The 20,752-nt window shown below is 39.3% G+C and overlaps 1 protein-coding gene across 2 annotated transcripts in view; it reads left to right on the top strand.

The window, feature by feature from the left end:
* The first annotated feature begins 9,320 nt into the window (after window positions 1–9,320).
* The window catches only part of LOC135547718 (myc box-dependent-interacting protein 1), a 44,492-nt gene continuing 33,060 nt past the window's right edge, over window positions 9,321–20,752 (top strand). For both annotated transcript variants that reach the window (XM_064976963.1, XM_064976962.1), the window contains exons 1-4: window positions 9,321–9,620; window positions 16,365–16,445; window positions 16,547–16,601; window positions 17,684–17,778. In XM_064976963.1, coding sequence (XP_064833035.1) covers window positions 9,534–9,620; window positions 16,365–16,445; window positions 16,547–16,601; window positions 17,684–17,778 — 318 coding nt within the window. In that variant the 5' untranslated portion in view covers window positions 9,321–9,533. The remainder of the gene's footprint in view (window positions 9,621–16,364; window positions 16,446–16,546; window positions 16,602–17,683; window positions 17,779–20,752) is intronic.

Raw genomic sequence — 20,752 nt, 5'->3', positions numbered from 1 at the left:
CGAGATGCCCCGGTCAACTGTAAGTGCTGTTATTGTGAGAAGCAAAAGTCTAGGAGCAACAACGGCTCAGCTGCAAAGTGGTAGGCCACACAAGCTCAGACAGCCATGTGTTGAAACGCGTAGCATGTAAAAATCGTCTGTCCTCGGTTGCAACACTCACTGCCGAGTTCCAAACTGCCTCTGGAAGCAACGTCAGCACACAACAATAGTGTATAGTGTATTTAGTGTATATAGAGTATAGTATATTTAATGTATATAGTGTATGGTATATTTAGTGTATAGTCTATATAGTGAATATAGTGTATAGAATGTGTATTATATATAGTGTATATAATGTATAAAGTGTGTAGTATATTTAGTGTATATAGTGTATAGTATATATAGTGTATAGTATGTATAGTTCATATAGTGTACATATATCGTTTATAGTATATATAGTGTGTATAATGTGAATACTGTATTGTGTTTAAAGTGTATAGTGTATATACTGTATAGCATATATAGTGAATATAATGTATAGTATATATAGTCTATATAGTTTATAGTATATATAGTTTGTATAGTGTGAAGACTGTATTGTGTATGTACTGTATATAGTGTATTGCATATATAGTGTATATAGTGTATGGTATATATAGTGCATATAGTGTATAGTATAGTTTGTGTATATAGTGTTTATAGTGTATAGTATATTTAGTGTATATAGTATGTAGTATATATAGTGTATGGCATATATAGTGCATATAGTGTATAGTATATTTTGTGTGTATCGTGTATAGTATATTTTGTGTGTATAGTGTATAGTATATTTTGTGTGTATAGTGTATAGTATATTTTGTGTGTATCGTGTATAGTATATTTTGTGTGTATAGTGTATAGTATATTTTGTGTATATCGTGTATAGTATATTTTGTGTGTATAGTGTATAGTATATTTTGTGTATATCGTGTATAGTATATTTTGTGTGTATAGTGTATAGTATATTTTGTGTGTATAGTGTATAGTATATTTTGTGTGTATAGTGTATAGTATATATAGTGCATATAGTGTATGGTATATATAGTGCATATAGTGTATAGTATATTTTGTGTATATAGTGTTTATAGTGTATAGTATATTTAGTGTATATAGTGTGTAGTATATGTAGTGTATATAGTGTAGTAAGTTTTGGAAAGTGGAAAGTTTTAAGTTCCTCGGCGTACACATCACGGACTAGCTGAAATGGTCCACCCACACAGACAGCAACGTGAAGAAGGCGCAGCAGCGCCTCTTCAACCTCAGGAGGCTGAAGAAATTCGGCTTGTCACCAAAAACACTCAGAAAACTTCTACAGATGCACAATCGAGAGCATCCTGGCGGGCTGTATCACCGCCTGGTACGGCAACTGCTCCGCCCACAACAGCAAGGCTCTCCAGAGGGTAGTGAGGTCTGCATAACGCATCACCGGGGGCAAACTACCTGCCCTCCAGGACACCTACATCACCTGATGTCACAGGAAGGCCAAAAATATAATCAAGGACAACAACCACCCGAGCCACTGCCTGTTCACCCCGCTATCGTCCAGAAGGCGAGGTCAGTACAGGTGCATCAAAGCGGGGACCGAGAGACTGAAAAACAACTTCTATCTCAAGGCCATTAGACTGTTAAACAGCCACCACTAACATTGAGAGGCTGCTGCCAACATACTGACTCATCTCTAGCCACTTTAATAATGGAAAAATGTATGTAATAAAGGTATCACTAGCCACTTTAAACAATGCCACTTATATCATTTTTACATATCCTACATTACTCATCTCATATGTATATACTGTACTCTATACCATCTACTGCATCTTGCCTATGCCGTTCAGCCATCACACATTCATATATCTTTATGAACATATTCTTATTCATTCCTTTACACTTGTGTGTATAAGACAGTAGTTTTGGAATTGTTAGTTCGATTACTTGTTGGTTATTACTGCATTGTCGGAACTAGAAGCACAAGCATTTCGCTACACTCGCATTAACATCTGCAAACCATGTGTATGTGACAAATAAAATTTGATTTGATTTAGATTTGATTTATGTATTTAGTGTATAGTATACTTAGTGCATATAGTGTGTACTATATTTAGTGAATATAGTGTATATAGTGTGTAGTATGCTTAGTGTATATAGTGTGTAGTATATTTAGCATATATAGTGTATAGTATATATTGTATAGTATATATTGTGCAGTACATATATTGTATATAGTGTATATATAGTATATAGTGTAAAGTATATACAGTGTATAGTATATGTAGTGTATATAGTGTATAGTATATATAGTGTTTATACTGTGTAGTATATATAGTGCATATAGTGTATAGTGTATATAGTATATATTGTGTATATACTGTATTAAATCAAAACAAATCAAATTGCATTAGTCACATGCGCCGAAAACAACAGGTGTAGGTAGACCTTACAGTGAAACACTTACTTACCAACATTGCAGTTTAAAAAAATATGGATAAGAATAAGAGATAAAAAAAAACAAACAATTGTGTATAAACTGTGTATAGTGTATAGCATACACAGTGTATATAGTGTATAATATATATAGTGTATATAGTGTATTGTATATCTAGTGTATATAGTGCATGGTAAACATAGTGTATATAGTGTGAAAACTATATTGTGTATAAAGTGTATAAAATATATAGTATATTGCACGTATAATGTTTATAGTGTGTTGTATATATTGTGTACATAGTGTATGTATAGTGTGTAAAATGTATGGTGTATACAGTACATATTGTGTATAAAGTGTAAATAGTGTGTATATATTGTATATAGTGTATATAGTATATAATGTATTGTATATATAGTGTAGAGAGAATATTATGTTGTATATATAGTGTATAAAGAGTATAGTGTATGTATAGTATAAATAGTGTACAAAGAGTGTAGTGTATAGTATATACAGTGTATATAGTGCATAGTATATATAGTGTTCATAATATATCATATATATAGTGTGTATATGGTGTGTATAGTGTACATAGTGTATATTGTTTATATAGTATGTATAGTGTATATAGTGTATATAGTATGTATAGTGTATATAGTATGTAGTGTATATCTTGTATATAGTGTGTATAGTGTATATCATGTATAGAGTTTGCATTGTGTATATGGTGTATGTATACTGTGTATCTTGTATATAGTGTATAGTGTATATAGTATATCCTGTGTACATAGTGTATATGCTTCTACACCTGCATTGCTTGCTGTTTGGGGTTTTTGGCTGGGTTTCTGTACAGCACTTTGTGACATCAGCCAATTTAAGAAGGGCTTAATAAATATATTTGATTGATTGATTGATATAGAGTATACAGTTTGTTTAGTTTATATAGAGTATATCATTTATACTTTAGTATATACAGTTTATATAGTGTATATAGTGTGAATAATGTGTTGTGTAAATAGTCTATTGTGTATGTAGTGTATAGTATATATCGTGTAAATAGTATATTGTGTATATATTGCATGTATAGTGTGTATACTGTATATAGTGTACAGTGTTTATATTATACATTGTGTATATTATATATATAGTGTATGCGGTATGTACAGTATATATTGGGTATATAGTTTGAATAGCCTATATAGTATATATAGTGTGTATATAGTGAATTGTGTATATAATATATATAGTGTATATAGTGTTTAGTAAATATAGTGTATATAGTGTATATAGTTTATATAGTATATATAGTGTATGTGGTATGTACAGTATATATAGTGTGTATAGTGTAAAACGTGTATATATAGTATATACTGCATATATTGTGTTTGTAGTGTATATAGTATATATAGTGTGTATATTGTGTATTGTGTATGTAATATAGATAATGTATATAGTGTTCAGTAAATATACTGTATGTGGTATGTACAGTATATATAGTGTGTATAGTGTAAATAGTATATATAGTAAGTACAGTATATATTGTGTATGTAGTTTGTATAGTGTATATAGTATATATAGTATGTACAGTATATATTGTGTATATGGTTTGTATAGTGTATATAGTATATATAGTGTGTATATTGTGTATTGTTTATGTAATATATATATATAGTGTATATAGTGTTTAGTAAATATAGTGTATATGGTGTGTATTTAGTGTATATAATTTATATAGTATATATAGTGTATGTGGTATGTACAGTATATATAGTGTATATAGTGTAAATACTGTATATAGTATGTACAGGTTATATAGTGTATATAGTATGTACAGTATATATAGTATATAGAGTGTGTATAGTGTATATAGTGTTTATTGTGTACGTAGTGTATATTGTGTATATAGTGTGTATAGTGTACATAGTGTATATAGTTTATATAGTGTATATAGTCTATATTGCATGTACAGTATATATATACTGTACATAGTGTTTTTGTGTACGTAGTGTATATTGTGTATATAGTTTAGATAGTGAATATAGTATTTAGAGTGTATATAGTGTATATGGTGTATATAGTTTATATAGTGTCTATAGTGTGTATAGGGTATACAGTGTATATAGTGTGTATTGTGTATACAGAGTATATAGTGTGTATAGTGTATACAGAGTATATAGTGTGTATAGTGTATACAGTGTCTATAGTGTGTATAGTGTATACAGAGTATATAGTGTGTATAGTGTATACAGTGTATATAGTGTGTATAGTGTATACAGAGTATATAGTGTGTATAGTGTATATAGTGTGTATAGTGTATACAGAGTATATAGTGTGTATAGTGTATACAGAGTATATAGTGTGTATAGTGTATACAGTGTATATAGTGTGTATAGTGTATACAGAGTATATAGTGTGTATAGTGTATACAGTGTATATAGTGTGTATAGTGTATACAGTGTATATAGTGTGTATGGTGTCTATAGTTTGTATACAGTTGAAGTCGGACGTTTACATACACTTCGGTTGGAGTAATTAAAAATATTTTTTTAACCACTCCACAAATGTCTTGTTAACAAACTGTAGTTTTGGCAAAAGTCTGTTAGGACTTTTGCATGACACAAGTCATTTTTCCAACAATTGTTTCCAGACAAATCTTTTCACGTATAATTGCCTGTATCACAATTCCAGTGGGTCAGAAGTTGACATACACTAAGTTGACTGTGCCTTTAAACAGCTTATAGAATTCCAGAAAAATATAATGGTTTTAGGAGCTTCTGAGGCTAATTGAGTCAATTGGAGGTGTATCTGTTTCTGTATTTCAAGGCCTACCTTCAAACTCAGTGCCTCTTTGGCATCATGGGAAAATCAAAAGAAATCAGCCAAGACCTCAGAAAGAAGAATTATAGACCTCCACAAGTCTGGTTCATCCTTGGGAACAATTTCCAAACGCCTGAAGGTACCACGTTCATCTGTACAAACAATAGTACGCAAGTATAAACACCATGGGACCATGCAGCCGTCATACCCTTTAGGAAGGAGACGCATTCTGCCTTCTAGAGTTTAATGTACTTTGGTGCAAAAAGTGCAAATCAATCCCAGAACAACAGCAAAGGACCTTGTGAAGATGCTGGAGGAAACAGGTACACAAGTATCTATATCCACAGTAAAACGAGTCCTATATCGACATAATCTGATAGGCCGCTCAGCAAGGAAGAAGCCACTGCTCCAAACCCGCCGTAAAAAAAGCCAGTCTACAGTTTATAACTGCACATGGTGGCAAAGATCATACTTTTTGGAGAAATGTCCTCTGGTCTGATGAAACAAAAATAGAACTGTTTGGCCATAATGACCATCGTTATGTTTGGAGGAAAAGGGGGAGGCTTGCAAGCCGAAGAACACCATCCCAACCGTGAAGCACGGGGATGGCAGCATCATTTTATGGGGGTGCTTTGCTGCAGGAGAGACTGGTGCACTTCACAAAATAGACGACATCACGAGGAGGGAAAATGATGTGGATATATTGAAGCAACATCTCAAGACATCAAATCAAATCAAAGTTTATTTGTCATGTGCCCTCTTCACGACTGTCTTGGTGTGTTTGGACCAATCTAGTTTGTTGTTGATGTGGACACCAAGGAATTTTAAGCTCTCAACCTGCTCCAATACAGTCCTGTCGATGAGAATGGGGACGTGCTCGGTGCTCCTTTTCCTGTATTCCACAATCATCTCCTTAGTCTTGGTTACGTTAATATAATAATAATATATAATATATCCCATTTAGCAGACGCTTTTGTCCAAAGCGACTTACAAGTCAGCTGGGGCCACTACTTTTACATATGGGTGGCCCCAGCAGGAATCGAACCCATGACGCTTGGTGTTGCAAGCGCCATGCTCTACCGACTGAGCCACACAGGACCTGTTGAGGGATAGGTTGTTATTCTGGCACCACCCGGCCAGGTCTCTGACCTCCTTCCTATAGGCTGTCTCGTCATTGTCAGGAAGTTAAAGCTTGGTCGCAAATGGGTCTTCCAAATGGACGACAACCACAAGCATACTTCCAAAGTTGTGTCAAAATAGCTTAACCTTTCTGGAGTAGGTGTTCCACTAGCAACCCACCTCGAAAACATCCGGTGAAATTGCAGAGCGCCAAATTCAAAACACAGAAATAGTCATAGTAAACATTCATAAAATATAAGTGTAATAAATCGAATTAAAGATAATCTTTTTGTTAATCCAGCCGCTTGTCAGATTTCAAAAAGGCTTTACGGCGAAAGCATACCATGCGATTATCTGAGGACAGCGCCCCGCATACAAAATCATGAAAAACATTTTCCAACCAAACAGATGCGTCACGAAAGTCAGAAATAGCGATAAAATAAATTGCTTACCTTTGAAGATCTTCATCTTTTGAAATGCCAAAGGTCCCAGTTACACAATGAATGGTTGCTTTGTTCGATAAATTCCTTCTTTATATCCCCAAAATGTCAATTTATTTGGCGAGTTTGATTCAGAAATACACCGGTTCCAACTCACCCAACATACCTACAAAGTATCTAATAACTTACCTGTAAACTTGGTCCAAACATTTCAAACAACGTTTCTAATCCAACCTCAGGTACCTAAAATGTAAATAATCGATCAAATTTAAGACGGAATAGACTATTTCCAATACCGGAGAAAGACAATGAGGAGAGCTCTCATTCACGCACACCAAAAGACTAGAGTCCACCTGAGTGACACTTACAAAGAATACTACTACTTCATTTAAAAAAAAAAACATTGAACAATTTCTAAAGACTTGTGACATCTAGTGGAAGCCATAGGAACTGCGATCTGGGTCCTAATAATTCAGCTTCCCCATAGTAATGCATTGTAAAATCCAATGACCTCAAAATACTTTTTACTGGATGGATTGTCTTCGGGATTTCGCCTGCGAAATCAGTTCTGTTATACTCACAGACACTGTTTAAACAGTTTTTGAAACGTTAGAGTGTTTTCTATCCAATACTACCATGCATATGCATATGCATATCTTCTGGGCCTGAGTAGCAGGTAGTTTACATTGGCCACCTTAGTCATCCAAACTTCTGAATCCTGCCCCCTAGCCTTAAGAAGTTTTAAGAACAACAAAGGGTATTGGAGTGACCATCACAAAGCCCTGACCTCAATCCCATAGAAAATGTGTGGGAAGAACTGAAAAAGCGTGTTCGAGCAAGGAGGCCTACAAACCTGACTCAGTTACACCAGCTCTGTTAGGAGGAATGGGCCAAAATTCACCCAACTTATTGTGGGAACCTTGTGGATGGCTACACAAAACGTTTAAACCAAGTTAAACAATTTAACGGCAACCCTACCAAATACTAATTGAGTGTACGTAAACTTCTGACCCTTTGGGATTGTGATGAAAGAAATAAAAGCTGAAATAAATCACTCTCTCTACTATTATTCTGACATTTCACATTCTTAAAATAAAGTGGTGATCCTGACTGACCTAAGGCAGGCAATTTCTACTTGGATTAAATGTCAGGAATTGTGGAAAAACTGAGTTTAAATGTAGTTGGCTAAGGTGTATGTAAAATTCCGACTTCAACTTTATGTTTATATAGTGTTTATAGTGTATATAGTGTGTTGTGCATTTAGTGCATATAGTGTGTATAGTATATATAGTGTGTATAGTATATATGGTGTGTATAGTATATATAGTGTGCATAGTATATATAGTGTGTTGTGTATTTAGTGTGTATAGTGTGTATAGTGTGTATAGTATATATAGTGTGTATAGTATATATAGTGTGTATAGTATATATAGTGTGTTGTGTATTTAGTGTATATAGTGTGTATAGTGTGTATAGTATATAGTGTGTATAATGTGTATAGTATATATAGTGTGTATAGTATATATAGTGTGTATAGTGTGTATAGTATATATAGTGTGTATAGTATACATAGTGTGTTGTGTATTTAGTGTATATAGTGTGTTGTGTGTGTAGTATATATAGTGTGTATAGTATATATAGTGTGTATAGTATATATAGTGTGTATAGTGTGTATAGTATATATAGTGTGTATAGTATACATAGTGTGTTGTGTATTTAGTGTATATAGTGTGTTGTGTGTGTAGTATATATAGTGTGTATAGTATATATAGTGTATATAGTATATATAGTGTGTATAGTATATATAGTGTGTTGTGTATTTAGTGTATATAGTGTGTATAGTGTGTATAGTATATATAGTGTGTATAGTGTGTATAGTATATATAGTGTGTATAGTATATATAGTGTGTATAGTATATATAGTGTGTATAGTATATATAGTGTGTTGTGTATTTAGTATATATAGTGTGTATAGTACATATAGTGTGTATAGTATATATAGGGTGTATAGAGCATATTTGAAGACAAATATAGGCCAAACCCTTTCCTTGTGTTTTGTCGTTGGTCCACAACTGTCACACACACAACTGTGCTGTCCATTCAGCACCACCACAGGTACCAATGTTGTAGACTAAAAGTCATTCAGCACCACGGACAGCGCTATACCGGCTGCGTTCCCACAGAATAAGTTACATACAGTACGTAGGTATGATGCAGTGACACTAACCTCGGCCTTTGTCTGTATCTAGCCTATTGTTTTGGTCTGGTAGTGTTTCCGTACTGATTTTACAGTACTTCCTCACACAGTAAAAAGATAAGCCGAGACATTCGTCCAAAAGCAAGACTTTAAATTGTATTTGGTGAGCTGAGCAAAGCAATGTCGCCACCAAGTGCATAAAGAGCAAAATACAGTAGTTAATACTGGATTGAGCAGCGGGCTCCGTGAGCTTGTCGCTTTAAGGGCTAACCCTTCTGCATTGGTTATTATTATCATCTGACGGACATAACGGTAGGCCACCCTACGCATAGCTGGAAACTGGAAAACCATTCGCTGGGTCTGTTCGCCACACACAGACACCCGTTCCGAAACGTTACCGTTACAAAGGCCGACTATCACGGGTGGTGACTGCTTTTTCCGTCTACGTTGATGTCGCTTCTTCCTCGGTAGAGAGTCGTTATTTTTCTTATATTGAATCGAGAGCTTATCGGAAGACAAGATGGCAGAGATGGGGATGGGGAAGGGGGTTACTGCGGGGAAACTTGCCAGTAACGTGCAGAAAAAATTAACACGGGCCCAAGAGAAGGTAAGATATTGAATAACGTAAATGCGTTATTTTCCGTTATATCTGGTTCCATCCAAATGACATCACCGGAGAGGACTCAATGACGCATCATCATGACCGTCAACCTTTAAAAACCTAGTAGGCCTACGGTCGTCAGGATATGTCCTTAATTCATCCGTTATTTCATTACACTCATCCTTTTAACAGTATACCTATCGGCCGCAAACATGTAGATATGTATGTTGAAATTGAGCAATATAAGTAATTGCATAGCTAAACCAATTTTATGTTCTGCAAATTAAATTAATTCACTAATCTGCCCTGCTACAGTGCAGTGACTATTCAATAACAATAATGTCGATGACATTCCATGCAGCACCCATAACCTAAAAGGATTCCGTTTCCGGTTAGATTTGATATACAGTAGTTCATTTAAAATGTAATAAAAAGCCTAATTTAGCTGTAATTCAAATGGTATATGACCTGATGATATTAGTGGCCTTGCATCCCTATTGGACAACAGAGGGAGGGAATGACTGGATGGGAGGTGGGGGATGGACAACATGTACAGTTCCTTCAGAAACTATTCACACTCCTTTTATTTCATACGTTTTTAAAAATATTTTGTTGTGTTACAAAGTGGCGTTCAAATTGATTTAATTGTCTTTTTTGTTGTTGTCAACGATCTATCCAAAATACTCTGTAATGTCAAAGTTGAAGAAAAATGTTTAAGGGGTATTAGAATACAGTATATGCAAGTTATTTTACATTTTTTATTTGATGGCTGCCAAATATGTCATGAACAACCAAAAAACTACAACCGTTGGTTGAATTAGTCTAGATATAAGATCATTAGCACATGGTTGGGAGGGCTCTTTGATATGAATCGAGCCTATAGGTAGATTTAAATACAGGAGAAACACTTTTGAGCTTAAAAATGACAGAACAAATATATGTTAATAGTGAGTGACTTAAGGTAACACAGTAACACTTGGCTTCCAGTTTTTATACATGTGTAGTAACATTGTGATTATATTAGAAATCAACAGTGTTGTTACTTAGGACTTAGGAAAGTGCTTTATAATTGCATAGAAAGGGAGTTACTACATACATTGGGTGGATTATATATACCTAAGGTATTTAAACTGGAACAAACATTTCAATAATGGGTGACAAAACATCTAACTACCTGATTGGATTAGGTTTCGAAAATGTTATGTTATTATCTTTGTGTAGCAGAAGGTTAATCAATAAATGTAATAAATGTACATTCACAAACATTGATATTGAAAAAAATAAAAAAATAAGCCGGCAATAGAGCATGCTGGGAAATATGATAATGTTAGGCATGGTTTTGATGCAAAGTAATGTATATGAGTTTTAGGCCCATATATTGGGGTAAAACTAGGCCCTCAGAATAATGCCTTAATACATAATACATATGTTATTGTGCAAAAAAAACTAAATGTTTTTTTACATATTCGCTTAGTATCTGACTAGCTGGTCTGAAGGACCAAAAACAGATGAATGCAACAACCATGTCACTAACAAGTACAGTCATGGGGAGTAATTACAATTTTTACTAAAAAGGAAAGGCACTCTGGGAAATATTTGAATAAGGCTTTACACTAAGCAGTTTGTTAGTAGAACACTGTTCGCAATGTTTGCGAATTACTTTGAATTATTCTGCAATATTTTCAGTTACAATAAAAATCTATTGCAGCTTTCAACCTTTTCAGTGGCATGTTGAAAGAGCCATACAGTAGTTGAGCGTCACAACTTATTTATACTTCTATGTACAAAATATCATTAGTTAATTTGTTTTACTTGATTATGTACACCTGAGGCAATGCACTTTCAGGGGAATGGACATTTATTTACATAACGTTCGCATAGAAATGTATTGAGTAGATCCAATATGACTGTCAGATAGCATAGGAGATTGTGTGTGCTTTATTCATTATATTTATATCTTCAACATTCAGTTCAAGATACAGTTCTGCCATTATTTGAAGGCAGCCAATCTAATAATATTCAAATATTTATAAAAACTATTTGCTTTCTGAGATCTGTACTAGAGGTCGACCGATTATGATTTTTCAACGCCGATACCGATACCGATTATTGGAGGACCAAAAAAGTCAATACCGATTAATCGGCCGATTTAAATTTTAAAAAAGTATTTGTAATAATGACAATTACAACAATACTGAATGAACACTTATTTTAACTTAATATAATATATCAATAAAATCAATTTAGCCTCAAGTAAATAATGAAACATGTTCAATTTGGTTTAAATAATGTAAAAACAAAGTGTTGGAGAAGAAAGTAAAAGTGCAATATGTGCCATGTAAGGATGACGTTTCAGTTCCTTGCTCAGAACACGAGAACAAATGAAAGCTGGTGGTTCCTTTTAACATGAGTCTTCAATATTCCCAGGTAAGACGTTTTAGGTTGTAGTTATTATAGGAATTATAGGACTATTTCCCTCTATACCATTTGTATTTCATTAACCTTTGACTATTTGATGTTCTTATGGGCACTTTAGTATTGCCAGTGTAACAGTATAGCGTCCGTCCCTCTCCACCCTGGGCCCAAACCAGCAACACAATGACAACAGCCATCATCGAAGCAGCATTACCCATGCAGAGCAAGGGGAACAACCACTAGAAGGTTCAGAGGGAGTGACGTTTGAAACGCTATTAGCATGCGCTAACTAGCTAGCCATTTCACTTCGGTTACACCAGCCTCATCTCGGGAGTTGATAGGCTTGAAGTCATAAATAGCGCAATGCTTGACGCACAATGAAGTGCTGCTGGCAAATCATACGAAAGTGCTGTTTGAATGAATATTTACGCACCTGCTTCTGCCTACCACCGCTCAGTCAGATACTTGTATGCTTGTATGCTCGTGTGAGATTATATGCAACGCAGGACACGCTAGATAATATCTAGTAATATCTGAACTGAATCATCTGAGGTCTGAACTGAATCATCTGAGGTCTGATCTGAATCATCTGGGCTCTGAACGTAATCATCTGGGGTCTGAACTGAATCATCTGAGGTCTGAACTGAATCATCTGAGGTCTGATCTGAATCATCTGGGCTCTGAACTGAATCATCTGAGGTCTGAACTGAATCATCTGAGGTCTGATCTGAATCATCTGGGCTCTGAACGGAATCATCTGGGCTCTGAACTGAATCATCTGAGGTCTGAACTGAATCATCTGAGGTCTGATCTGAATCATCTGGGCTCTGAACTGAATCATCTGAGGTCTGAACTGAATCATCTGAGGTCTGATCTGAATCATCTGGGCTCTGAACGGAATCATCTGGGGTCTGAACTGAATCATCTGAGGTCTGAACTGAATCATCTGAGGTCTGATCTGAATCATCTGGGCTCTGAACTGAATCATCTGAGGTCTGAACTGAATCATCTGAGGTCTGATCTGAATCATCTGGGCTCTGAACGGAATCATCTGGGGTCTGAACTGAATCATCTGAGGTCTGAACTGAATCCTCTGAGGTCTGATCTGAATCATCTGGGCTCTGAACGGAATCATCTGGGGTCTGAACTGAATCATCTGAGGTCTGAACTGAATCATCTGCGGTCTGAACTGAATCATCTAGATTCTGAACTGAATCATCTGGGGTCTGAACTGAATCATCTGCGGTCTGAACTGAATCATCTGGGTTCTGAACTGAATCATCTGCGGTCTGAACTGAATCATCTGAGGTCTGAACTGAATCATCTGGGCTCTGAACTGAATCATCTGAGGTCTGAACTGAATCATCTGAGGTCTGAACTGAATCATCTGAGGTCTGAACTGAATCATCTGAGGTCTGAACTGAATCATCTGGGCTCTGAACTAATAATGTGCCTATGTTTTTTGATTGTATATTGCATGGCATTTCCCAGAGGAGCATATTCCACAAAACATTGTATCCTCGGTTCAGTCTGTTTTTGCGTACTAAGGATTTCAAGCTATCCAATTGGCTAGTGTCCATGATGCGTTCCCCAGCTGATTGAAGGCACTCCTCAGGAATAATCTCTATCCCGAAATCTGTTCATCAAAACTGTACTTTGTTGGGAGAAAGTGCTACAGATTCGACAGACACGTTTAAACTGACTGATCGGGACGTTTTACTTTAGAGGAATGGGGTGGAAACTATCACTTCTTAGAAGCGTCTTTCGATCTGTGGGCTTCCTGTACAGACCGGTGACGAGCGGGTCCTTCTATTTGGTGATCTGAATGTCAAGGAAGCTGACGCTAAAGTCCACGGTGAAACGAAAATGACCATTGCACTTTTTAAGATTCTCACTGAACATCAGGTTAATGCCAATATATCATCTATGTAACGTCGATATAGTTTGATCTTGGATAGAAAGGGTTGAGAATGCGATCATGTGTGTAAGAGTTCCATGTAAAGATTGTCATAATTGGGGGCCATCGTTCTCCTCATAACAGTTCCTATAATTTGAAAGAAAAAGTCACTTCCACTCATAAAACAGCTATTTTTGAGTAAGAGCTCTTTTATTTAACCAGGCAAGTCAGTGAGGAACAAATTCTTATTTTCAATGAGGGTCCAGGAACTGTGGGTTAAACTGCCTGTTCAGGGGCAGAACGACAGATTTGTACCTTGTCAGCTCAGGGACTTGAACTTGCCTGCCGCCCCCCTCTGCTAGGTGTCTGATACAGTGAGTTACTAACTACTCTAACCACTCGGCTACCCTGCCGCCCCTAACCACTCGGCTACCCTGCCGCCCCTAACCACTCGGCTACCCTGCCGCCCCTAACCACTCGGCTACCCTGCCGCCCCTAACCACTCGGCTACCCTGCCGCCCCTAACCACTCGGCTACCCTGCCGCCCCTAACCACTAGGCTACCCTGCCGCCCCTAACCACTCGGCTACCCTGCCGCCCCTAACCACTAGGCTACCCTGCCGCCCCTAACCACTCGGCTACCCTGCCACCCCTAACCACTAGGCTACCCTGCCACCCCTAACCACTCGGCTACCCTGCCACCCCTAACCACTAGGCTACCCTGCCACCCCTAACCACTAGGCTACCCTGCCGCCCCTAACCACTAGGCTACCCTGCCGCCCCTAACCACTAGGCTACGCTGCCGCCCCTAACCACTAGGCTACCCTGCCGCCCCTAACCACTCGGCTACCCTGCCGCCCCTAACCACTCGGCTACCCTGCCGCCACCCCCTAACCACTCGGCTACCCTGCCGCCCCTAACCACTAGGCTACCCTGCCGCCCCTAACCACTCGGCTGCCGCCCCTAACCCCTACCCGCCCCCCTAACCACTAGGCTACCCTGCCGCCCCTAACCACTCGGCTACCCTGCCGCCCCTAACCACTAGGCTACCCTGCCGCCCCTAACCACTCGGCTACCCTGCCACCCCTAACCACTAAGCTACCCTGCCACCCCTAACCACTAGGCTACCCTGCCGCCCCTAACCACTAGGCTACCCTGCCGCCCCTAACCACTAGGCTACCCTGCCGCCCCTAACCACTCGGCTACCCTGCCGCCCCTAACCACTCGGCTACCCTGCCGCCCCCTAACCACTCGGCTACCCTGCCGCCCCTAACCACTCGGCTACCCTGCCGCCCCTAACCACTCGGCTACCCTGCCGCCCCTAACCACTCGGCTACCCTGCCGCCCCTATCCACTAGGCTACCCTGCCGCCCCTAACCACTCGGCTACCCTGCCGCCCCTAACCACTAGGCTACCCTGCCGCCCCTAACCACTCGGCTACCCTGCCGCCCCTAACCACTAGGCTACCCTGCCGCCCCTAACCACTCGGCTACCCTGCCGCCCCTAACCACTAGGCTACCCTGCCACCCCTAACCACTAGGCTACCCTGCCGCCCCTAACCACTAGGCTACCCTGCCACCCCTAACCACTAGGCTACCCTGCCGCCCCTAACCACTAGGCTACCCTGCCACCCCTAACCACTCGGCTACCCTGCCGCCCCTAACCACTCGGCTACCCTGCCGCCCCTAACCACTCGGCTACCCTGCCGCCCCTAACCACTAGGCTACCCTGCCGCCCTAACCACTCGGCTACCCTGCCGCCCCTAACCACTAGGCTACCCTGCCGCCCCTAACCACTCGGCTACCCTGCCACCCCCCTAACCACTAGGCTACCCTGCCGCCCCTAACCACTCGGCTACCCTGCCACCCCTAACCACTAAGCTACCCTGCCACCCCTAACCACTAGGCTACCCTGCCGCCCCTAACCACTAGGCTACCCTGCCGCCCCTAACCACTAGGCTACCCTGCCGCCCCTAACCACTCGGCTACCCTGCCGCCCCTAACCACTAGGCTACCCTGCCGCCCCTAACCACTCGGCTACCCTGCCACCCCTAACCACTAGGCTACCCTGCCGCCCCTAACCACTCGGCTACCCTGCCACCCCTAACCACTAGGCTACCCTGCCACCCCTAACCACTAGGCTACCCTGCCGCCCCTAACCACTAGGCTACCCTGCCGCCCCTAACCACTAGGCTAACCTGCCGCCCCTAACCACCAGGCTACCCTGCCGCCCCCCTCTGCTAGGTGTATGCTATGTATATACCTCTCATGTATAAATGAGACGAGGATTGTTTAACATATATACCTCTCATGTATAAATGAGACGAGGATTGTTTAACATATATATCTCTCCTGTATAAATGAGACGAGGATTGTTTAACATATATACCTCTAGATGAATGTTAAATGTATGTCTTTGTTCAATGTATTTTTTTTCCAGGTAATGCAGAAGTTGGGTAAAGCAGATGAGACCAGAGATGTTGCATTTGAGGAAGGAGTGATCAACTTCAACAAGCAATATGTAAGAGTCAACAAACAATATTAGTCTTTTAAACATGATCTGACAAACTCCAACAAAGCCATGATCTGTGTACAATGAAATGTTTTATGTTTCCTTCTCAGACAGAGGGATACAAACTGCAAAAAGACCTTCGAGCCTACCTGGCTGCAGTACAAAGTAAGATTATAATCTAATCCAGACTCTAACATGCTGACTAACTCCGGGCATGTACGTGCACCCGCGTGCGCCATCGAGCGCATAGTTGATTTTGTCCATCCCACGTCAGACACGGATCAAAACACGCAGGTTGAAATATCAAAATGGACTCTGAACCAACTGTATTCATTTGGGGACAGGTCAAAAACCACACATGAAACATTAATGGACATTTAGCGAGGTCCTTTTTTACTGGACCCATTTGGAGTCACACAAAACCCTCTTTACTCTGACAATTAAACCCACAGATAAAAGTTACTTTCCAGTAATCACTTCTTCTTCTTCTATGGATTTGAATTGGCGGTTGTCAACCGATTTTAAAGTGCATTAAAACCACCAATTGGACTGGAGTGTGAACCTACAGTTCATCTCTCAATCACCCACGTGGATAGAGGCTCCTGAAAAAACCAATGAGGTAATGGGAGAGGCGGGACTTGCGGAGCGTCAAGCGTCAAAAATAGAGCCAAGTTCTATTTTAGCGCCTGGCTACGGAGACGCTCGTTGACGCGCGCGAGCAGTTTGGATGAAATGACTGAATAGCATGTATGTGTAAATATTTTGCAAGGCTCGTGCAACGCAACGCGGGCGGTGTGGAAGCATGTTAGGGCTGGATTTCCAGACATAGATCAAGCTTAGTCCTGGACAAAAACAAATTCTCAATGGAGATTGTAACAATTAGATGCCAGGTGTTGATGTTTAATGCAGAAACATGATTCAATAAGATACTCTGCCCTCATTGTATCTGCCCTCATGCTATCTGCTCATAAGTCTCTATTTTGTTCTGTACAATCCTCTCCACTGATGCCTGTCTGTCTGTCTGTCTGTCTGTCTGTCTGTCTGTCTGTCTGTCTGTCTGTCTGTCTGTCTGTCTGTCTGTCTGTCTGTCTGTCTGTCTGTCTGTCTGTCTGTCTGTCTGTCTGTCTGCCTGCCTGTCTGTCTGTCTGCCTGCCTGTCTGTCTGTCTGTCTGTCTGTTTGTCCGTCCGTCCGTCCGTCTGCCTGTTTCTCTGTCTGTCTGTCTGCCTGTTTCTCTGTCTGTCTACAGCGATGCACGAATCCTCCAAGAACCTCCAGGAGTGTCTGTCTGACATGTACGAGCCGGAGTGGTACGGCAAAGATGACTTGGACTCCATCGTTGAGGTCAGAGGTCATCTTTAGTTATCACAACTAAAGTCACATTCATTTAATTCACTGACCCATCCTTCTATCCTTTCTCTCTCTTCTTCGGCCTCTGCAGTCTCTCAGCCCTCAGCCACTCCCTCTCGCTCCCTGACTGTGCTCTCTCTCCAACTCTCTCTTCCTCCCCCACACACACTAGGGTTGAATATTTTCCCGGTATTTTACAAATGTTCCATCCCGAGAATAAATCACTTTCCTACTAGATAACCCAGTATTTCCCGCTAAAATCGGAAGTGTCATTCAAAAGCATTCTAAAGGATTCTAAAGGATTCTAAAGCATTCTAAAGGATTCTAAAGGATTCAAAAGCATTCTAAAGCATTCAAAACCATTCTAAAGCATTCAAAACCATTCTAAAGCATATAAATATGTCTGCATTTGATCAGAGCTTTGATCAGCGTGAACATTCTAATGAGCCCAAGCAACAACAAAAAATAAATGTTTTTGTCATTGTGCTGTTATCCAATAAATATATGATGTAGACAACTGCACATTATGCACGACAGAAAAACATCATGTAGCTACGCTCCTTTGGGTAAATCAGTAGGCTAATCTTTTTTAGGGTGAACTGTATTACTGTACTGTATTATATTATACTGTGTTATATGGACTGGAATTACACACATAATTCCAACCGTGATGAAGCAGGGAGAGAACGTGTGATTAGGTTGCAGCACATGCATCCTACAAAGTTACAAGTATAGGCAAATGTCATAACAATTTTGAAATCTCTTGCATATCTTTGATAATATCTACCCTAATGTCCGTAGCCTACCTCCTCTTTCTCTCTCTATTGCTTCATTCATTCCTTCCTCGCTTTACCCAGTTAAATTAAATGACTTTTATTGTCCTTATTTTTAATTCTAAGGACTTGAACAACATAGGACAAGAATTAGATGCAGAAGGCTTTCACTTCTCTTCACGAACATTGAATGGTTATGTGTCTGAATGGTTCTGGGTCTGAATTAATAACTGCTATAGTCTACCACCATCTGAATGGTTATGGGTCTGAATTAATAACTGCTATCGTCTACCACCATCTGAATGGTTATGGGTCTGAATTAATAACTGCTATAGTCTACCACCATCTGAATGGTTATGGGTCTGAATTAATAACTGCTATAGTCTACCACCACCTGAATGGTTATGGGTCTGAATTAATAACTGCTATAGTCTACCACCATCTGAATGGTTCTGGGTCTGAATTAATAACTGCTATAGTCTACCACCATCTGAATGGTTATGGGTCTGAGTTAATAACTGCTATAGTCTACCACCATCTGAATGGTTATGGGTCTGAATTAATAACTGCTATCGTCTACCACCATCTGAATGGTTATGGGTCTGAATTAATAACTGCTATCGTCTACCACCATCTGAATGGTTATGGGTCTGAATTAATAACTGCTATAGTCTATCACCATCTGAATGGTTATGGGTCTGAATTAATAACTGCTATAGTCTACCACCATCTGAATGGTTATGGGTCTGAATGGTTATGGGTCTGAATTAATAACTGCTATAGTCTACCACCATCTGAATGGTTATGGGTCTGAATTAATAACTGCTATAGTCTACCACCATCTGAATGGTTATGGGTCTGAATTAATAACTACTATAGCCTACCACCATCTGAATGGTTATGGGTCTGAATTAATAACTGCTATAGTCTACCACCATCTGAATGGTTATTGGTCTGAATTAATAACTGCTACAGTCTACCACCATCTGAATGGTTATGGGTCTGAATGGTTATGGGTCTGAATTAATAACTGCTATAGTCTACCACCATCTGAATGGTTATGGGTCTGAATTAATAACTGCTATAGTCTACCACCATCTGAATGGTTATGGGTCTGAATTAATAACTGCTATAGTCTACCACCATCTGAATGGTTATGGGTCTGAATTAATAACTGCTATTAGTCTACCACCATCTGAATGGTTATGGGTCTGAATGGTTATGGGTCTGAATTAATAACTGCTATAGTCTACCGCCATCGAGCGTTTCGCTCTTCTTTCTAACTACCCGTGAGTTCTATTTGCTGCTGTATTTAACATTCAGCAAACATTCAGCAAACATTCAGCAAGCGCGCCCTCTTCTAATAGTCGATTGGAATAGAAAATGCAACAACAACAAAAAGAAGGATTGCAAGGATTCAAAGAGCTAAGTAGCGTTTTTTTAAAGGAGCTTTTTTCTCTCTCTCTCTCTGTCTCCTTCTCTCTCTGTCTCTCTCTCTGTCTCTCTCTCTCTCTGTCTCTCTCTCTCTCTATCTCTGTCTCTCTCTCTCTCTCTCTGTCTCTGTCTCTCTCTCTCTCTCTCTCTCTCTGTCTCTCTCTCTCTCTCTCTCTCTCTCTCTCTCTCTCTCTCTCAGACTGTCCTTTTTATCCCTGCTTTCTGTTGACATAAGTAGGAGCTGTACATATGTGTTGAGTAGGAACGTTTGGCATCAGACCATAACTTTCATAGCATGCTTCTGGTTCTGGTCTATCTTACCAACAGATTACTATTTTAGCTGCATTTAAAGCTCATTCTGGGATTCGAAAAAAATAACAAAACAGCAGCCCTGCTAATTGAAATTACCGTTGAACAGCTTCCCATATCCCAAACTGCAGATTTATGTCCTTGGCTCTCCCTCTCCTCTGTGACATCATCCGTTTCCCTCCTTCCTGTTCATATCCATTGTGTTCTTCTCAGTAACTACCTATACTTTTGCTAAGCTTTCTATCATCTGTGCTCGTTCATTCATTCATGCTTTATTTGTCCTTCATTTTGTCCCTTCCCTGTTCTCCACATCCTTCTCTCTCTAGTGTAAATAAAGGCTTAGAGAAGAAACAACTTTGAGGTAAATAAATAATTTGTGTTTTACTCACTCAGTGGAAGTGATAGTACTAGGAATTTCTATTACGTGGTCAGGAATGTATGTAGCTTCAGGG

This window comes from Oncorhynchus masou, chromosome 10 (assembly GCF_036934945.1).
Source record: "Oncorhynchus masou masou isolate Uvic2021 chromosome 10, UVic_Omas_1.1, whole genome shotgun sequence".
Classification (NCBI taxonomy): Eukaryota; Metazoa; Chordata; class Actinopteri; order Salmoniformes; family Salmonidae; genus Oncorhynchus; species Oncorhynchus masou.
Note: the sequence above shows the minus strand (reverse complement) of the source record. Positions and strands in the feature narration are given on the sequence as shown.